Raw genomic sequence first — 6,422 nt, 5'->3', positions numbered from 1 at the left:
TCTCACCAGATATCCAAACCGACATCATGACCAGCAGCTTTACAGCTGTGGCTCCAGCAAACATCAGCTGATACTAGAAATTAATATTAAATCAATTCTAACAACAGCTGATCAAGCTTAAACGTGCTGCTGTTGTTTAGCACAACATCCGCTGGTTTCCTCTTTCTAGCGCAAAGTGGGAGATAAACAAACAAGAGAGAAAAGCCGATCAGCTGATCATTGATCAGTTTCATGATTGACGTAGCAACAGGAGAGGGAGGGGGGGAGAATGAGAGAAGAAGAGGCAGCTGCAGCGTAACGACAGAATAACTCCAGCTATGCTAACAGACGCTATCTAGAGATAGCGTCTGTTAGCATAGCTGGGCCATATCATACTGTTCACAGTAATACCGGTATAATGTTTGGCAACGATAGGAAAATGAAATATGGCCATAGAATATGGGTAAAACGCGCATGCGCAGTGCCTTTGTTTTCATACGCACATGGCGGAAAAAGCATGGCGGAGAATGAGAAGAGCGAAAGCGGATCGTTGAATGAAACAGATGAACCAGAACTGGTTTGTAAAAATGCTGCAGCTTCAGTGGTGTGGAACTGGTTTAGCTTTCGTCCGTCAGATACACAACAAAGCACTATTTTTGGTAGAGCATGCTAGCGGGCCGTCGTTATTACCGTGTTGTTTGGAAAAATCAATCCTTTGATTTTTCTGAAAATCGACAGTGCCCCTTATAATCCCGTGTGCCTTATGTATGAACTCTGGTTGTGTTTATGACCTCGAAACGGTTTTATGTGCTACACGGCGCTCGAAAATCTGTCAAATGTTTTAGTACGACTTTGCTAAGCTACGAAGCCGCACCGCTTGATGGATTGTCGCAGCATTACGGCTATCGTAGGCAGGAGCCTCGCGGAGTGATACGTACTGTGCTTCAACATAATATTACCGTATTGTGTGTGTATAACCCCTTTTTAAGTTTTGTGGATATTATACATGATTATGCTGAGGATATGTCGGCCAGTTTCCACTGGAAATGCCTTTTGGTTAAACTGTCAGCAAGGAATTTGCATTTGCACTGTTACATTTTTATATAACTTTAATGCACATAAAAAACAGCTGCTTGTTTAAGTGAAAATACATTGATGGGGGTTGTTGCACTAATAAAGTTGTGGAGTTGTAAAGTATTTTGTCTAGTGTCAATTATATCGTTATCGCAAATTTTCAAATGTATATCGTGATAAATATTTTTGCTCATATTGCCCTGCTCTAGTGTCTGTCTCCTGAATCCAAACTGGAAGCTGGTTCCACAGAAGAGGGGCCTGAAAACTGAAGGCTCTGCCTCCCATTCTACTTTTAAATACTCTAGGAACAACAAGTAAGCCTGCAGTGTGAGAGCGAAGTGCTCTAATAGGGTGATATGGTACTACAAGGTCATTAAGATAAGATGGGGCCTGATTATTTAAGATCTTGTATGTGAGGAGCAGGATTTTGAATTCAATTCTGGATTTAATAATGTGAAGTGAAGCTCTGGCTGCTCTAAACTTTTGTCACAGATTTTTTACTCTCATAGACGTAGAAGAGCAGCCAGAGGTTAAACCTCTGTGAGGAGCAGCCAATCAGAAGAAACGTTCCTTAAAGGGGGATGAGATAAAACAGCTTGTTTCAGACAGAGAAGCTGAACCGACGTCCACTGTCAGATTAAGAAGGATTATTCTTTACTGTGAATCGTGCAAAGCTGACCTGTCCCGTTATAAATACTCACCTGGGCCATCAGTGAGACTCCATGAGCAGTAACAGCTGCCTGACATTTTACTGCAGACGACACTTTAACACATCACAGACACACTGAGTGACTTTTTTGTGTATTCAGGTGTGAATATGCAAATGAGGTGTGAAGTCATTAAATAAACACAGATGAATGTGAATAGACCTTCATCCAGCATTATAAAAACAGCTGTTAGATCATGTGACCAAAAGAAGTCAAACCGAGCTTTGATCCAGACCAGAGCAGCACACCTGGACAGGTGTGGGCTTCATTAAGGCTACGTTCACACTGCAGGCGAAAGCGCATCAAATCCGATTTGTTTGACCCTATGCGACCCATATCCGATCATGGTATGACAGTGTGAACGGCACAAATCTGATATTTTCAAATCCGATCTGGGTCACTTTCGTATGTGGTCCTGAATCCGATACATATCTGATGTTTTAGAAAGCGACTGCTGTTTGATGGTCATGTCGCATGAAATCCGTCTTTTACGTCACTGACACAAGACAGACGCCAATTATCAGCTCCGGAGAAGACATCACGAACGCTTCCTGGCCATCCCGTGTAGATGTTAGTGAAATTGTTGGGAAGACAACGTTGGAGAAACGTGAACATTTTATTTGTACTGTATAATCGGCAGATTCTGACAGAAATCTGCAACTATCCTTTGAAGCACCGCTCCTCTAAAACAGCAATAAGGATAATTATTAGGTTATTTACATTATTATGTAAATAACAAAATAACTTAAAGCAAAAATTGGGAAACGTAAAGTCCGAAGTCTTTATATTAAGGCCATCAGTCAAACTATTGTTTGCTCTGGGTCTAAACAGAGCGCGTTGTGTGTGACGTCTTCTTTTGCGCATGCGAGCCGCTTTGAGCGTTCACACTAGAGAGCGTTTGCTGTCTCATTTTATTTGTAGTGTGAACGAGCAGACAAAAAAATCGGATTTGATCAAAAAATCGGAATTGAGCGTTAAGACCTGCAGTGTGAACGTAGGCTAACAGGGCCAGTTCAAAGTGATGTCTGGGACCTTTGTTTCAGTGGAGGGGCTCTGCCATTCACTGGAAGGAAAATTTAATAAATGAAAACTTTTCATTCCTTTCCATTCACTCAGTTTTTTATTGCAGTGCAAACTGAGGGCACTGCAGTGAGTTTTCAAGGTGTTACCCTTTCACCCTGTGAGCCTAATATTGAAAATATCAACACCAAGACCAGAAAAGAGCTCTGAGAGGCTCCGCCTACATGCTCTCCGTCAGTTACAGGTCAGGCACTGATGATGATGATGATACCAAAACTGCTCAGCACATGCAGATCAGAAAGTTTGTGCTCAGTTATCCCTCAGGTTAGTGAGTGCGGAGGTTCCTGCTGATGTCACAGGCGTCGGTGACTCGCCGCCGTCCTGCGCTGCCTCGGTCAACTGACAGTTGAACTGTTGCGTGAAGGCGTGCAGCAGGTGAGGGACGACCTCCTCCACGCTAGCGTGTCTCCGCAGCTCGGCACTCAGCGATGTCACGCCTTTCCCTTCGATCCCACACGGAACGATGTGGTCGAACCACGACAGGTCAGTGCAGCAGTTCAGCGCCAGACCGTGAGACGTGATGTAGCGGCCACAGTGTATTCCTGAAAACACGACAGCCGTCATTCAGGCGATTCTTACACAGGACGTGCTGAAGAGCAAGCAGCTGGGTTGGAGTCCTGCTGAATATGGCAGCGATTAAATGAAACACACTGAGATAAACGTCCTTATATAAGATTAAATATGTTACCAACCTCACACCTGACCAACAGACATGAAGAGCATGTTTTTACCTCTGTACCTCCGTGGGCCAGCGCACTGTTATACCACACCTGAGTCCAGCCGGTAAAACTGTTCTGTCTATGCGAGCGGCCTTTAGGTCACATGACCTCAGACCTCACGCTCGCTGCCAGCCTTTAACAGGTGAACAGCACCTGCAGAGATTGGTGGTTGGCCATCTGCTGCCAGATGGCGCTTTGTAAATAAAATTGAATTGAACTCAAAATTTTTAAACTGAGGTTTTTTCACGGTGGCGGTTTTGTTCTTATCTCGATCTTTTTCCCGTCACACGTATGGTCCGCTCTCCTAATGACACAATAATTTAACCATAAATCACACTTGTGGTTAAGAGAGAGGACTACGACTCCGTGCGTCTGAAACCCTGACAGTGAAAACTACAATGGCTCCACCTTCGACACTCTGTGAGGATCAATGATCAATAACGAGGCCGCGCCTGCCTGGAAATCAAAAGGGGTTAGGTAACAATGAAGTCATCGGAGAAGGTCGTCCCGTCTAAGGACATTTGTGTGCCAATCAAAAGAAGGCAGTTTGACTTTGTCTATCGTCACCTAAAGACGAGGAAGTAAGAAAACAGGACAGAATCAGTGCTTTTGAATAGTGGTGCTGAAAATGGATTTTATCAGACAGAAGGAGCTGCGACTCGCTTATTTCAGACACGTCATGTCTCTTCTGTCCTTCACATCAGCGTGTGAAGAACAGAGGGAAGACCGGCAGCGTTGGTTTGACACCATTATGACAACAACAGGAAGAGCTCTGGCCAAGGATCAATCTTCCTACAGAATGTTTATCCACCGAGTCGCTGTGGTTCAGGAACGAACCGACGAAACTAACTAACCGGGGCTTAAAATGAGTTTTTACTGGACTTTATGGTTTCAGCTCTATGACGGTCCTGGTTCTGGCCCAGCTGAGATCAAACTGAACGTCAGTGCTGTGCGACTGTAGGTCTATACCTCGCAGTATAAATAAAGCATCCTGAGGTGACTGCTGCTGATGCCAATAAACCTGGTGAACTCCACCTGTAGCCTGCATTAATCAGCTGCTCGTGTCTGATTATTGGTAATTATTGGTTTTAAAAAGCAGTCACGCAGTCAGTGAACACATGGTTGGTGAGTCAGGCTCAGAGCGGCGCAGTCGTACCGATGGCGCATATCTTATTGTCTCCGACCCAAACTCCCGTGTGAGGGGACGTCGTAGCTCGGATGGCGAACCTGCTGCAGAGTGCGATGACGGTCTGCTCCAGCTGATCGACGTACCACCGCACGCTCTGAGAGAACAGAGAAAACATTAAAACACGTTCGGCTCCGATAAAAACACTCCAATCTCACTCCCACGTCAGCTCAGACCTTCTTGAAGCTGCACAGGTTCAGGACTGGGTAGCAGACCAGTTGTCCCGGCCCGTGGAAGGTGATGAGTCCTCCCCGGTTTGCCCGGTGCACATCGGCTCCCAGCAGGCGCAGTTGGTCCAGCAGGGGCTCGGGGTAGGGTTTGTGGCGGATCCCGGTGGTGTAGACTGGCGGGTGCTCACACAGCAGCAGAGCGTGAGCAGGGCCGGACCGGTGCCGGTTCACGTAGACCTGCTGCAGTCGCAGAGCCTCCTGATAGGAGACCAGGCCCAGGCGGACCACCTCCACCAGCGGCTGGCCGCCCCGCATCTGGGACTGGCACCAGACCAATCCAGACTGTTAGTTGCACAAATATTTAGTTTTGTAACTTGTAACCTGTTTAAAATGTATCCAGCCTTAAAGGCTGCATGACTAGGGGCGTGGCCTCTTTGACTGACAGGTGGATGGTGACACAGGTGTTTGCTGTGTCTTACACAGTGGATGGGTTCCGTCAGGAGCAAAGATCCTCCATCTGGTTATCTGAAACGAGCAACACGTTAGCTTTAGTGTCACAGCACATGTACATGCATGCTCATGTTCCCAGGACCTGAACCGAGAATTCACAAGCTGCCCTAGAATAACGCAGTTTTTAGATTTCCACAGTTCAGCAGAGATCCTGGGACATTTCTCCGAATATAATCCAAACGATACAAACCTGAGCTGCTCACAGACAAATCGGCTGCTTCAACTCACACATTATAAACTCACACAGCAGAAAACTAAGAATAAAATCGAGGAAGAGTTTCTGCTCGGGGGCACTGAGCGCTCTGACCTCAGTGACACGGTCAAAGCAAACCGCAGTACATCTCTGAATGGGAAGCAAATCCCTCCGCCGTGTCTCTACGTGGTCATTTCATTAGTTTATTAATTTATCAAAATACTTTATCAAAACCATCACCTGTCTAACTTCTGTACGCTCCTCTACCACGACCCGCTCTTCTTCTACAGCTGTGAGACTGATGACGTCTTCCGGTTTGTACAGCGCCGTGGTGCCGCGAGTCATTAACCGGAAACTAAAGTCTTTCATAATAAAACTGAATTATTATCGACTTATTTTTTAATCTCGCAGTTTTGTCAAATTAATAAATATCATTTCTTGAGTTGAAGAATTAGATTCATATTAAGGCAATAAAATCTAAATTGCCAAAGATATGCTCTCTTTCATTAGAAAATAAATTCACAACAGGTAAATTACAATATGTTGGCCGTCTTGTTTTTAATTTTATTACTTCTCATCCCTCCGTCTTTATTTTGCCAATGTTTGCTTTCTAAGTAGCAATTTATGTTTATTGAAAATAATGCTGTTTAACCACACACTAACAATCACAAACTCAGCCCCAACAAAAAGAGACATATTTAGCAGCTTCAAAGCACATTTTGCTACATATTTTACATGTTTTTTTACAGACTACCATCAAGTTATTTTTATTTTCTAAATTTGAAAATTCACAATAAAATGCAA

General features: G+C 44.8%; 1 protein-coding gene across 1 annotated transcript; it reads right to left on the bottom strand.

Moving 5' to 3' along the window:
• Positions 1 to 999: 999 nt before the first annotated feature.
• On the bottom strand, positions 1,000 to 5,951 carry lipt2 (lipoyl(octanoyl) transferase 2). Its single transcript, XM_063494427.2, has 4 exons — positions 5,859 to 5,951; positions 4,922 to 5,440; positions 4,716 to 4,842; positions 1,000 to 3,382 (listed from the first exon to the last, which is right to left on the bottom strand). The coding sequence occupies exons 2-4, from the start codon at positions 5,228 to 5,230 to the stop codon at positions 3,090 to 3,092; spliced, it is 729 nt and encodes a 242-aa protein (XP_063350497.1). The 5' UTR covers positions 5,231 to 5,440; positions 5,859 to 5,951; the 3' UTR covers positions 1,000 to 3,089.
• Positions 5,952 to 6,422: the final 471 nt, after the last annotated feature.

This window comes from Pelmatolapia mariae, linkage group LG14, assembly GCF_036321145.2.
Source record: "Pelmatolapia mariae isolate MD_Pm_ZW linkage group LG14, Pm_UMD_F_2, whole genome shotgun sequence".
NCBI lineage: Eukaryota > Metazoa > Chordata > Actinopteri > Cichliformes > Cichlidae > Pelmatolapia > Pelmatolapia mariae.
Note: the sequence above shows the minus strand (reverse complement) of the source record. Positions and strands in the feature narration are given on the sequence as shown.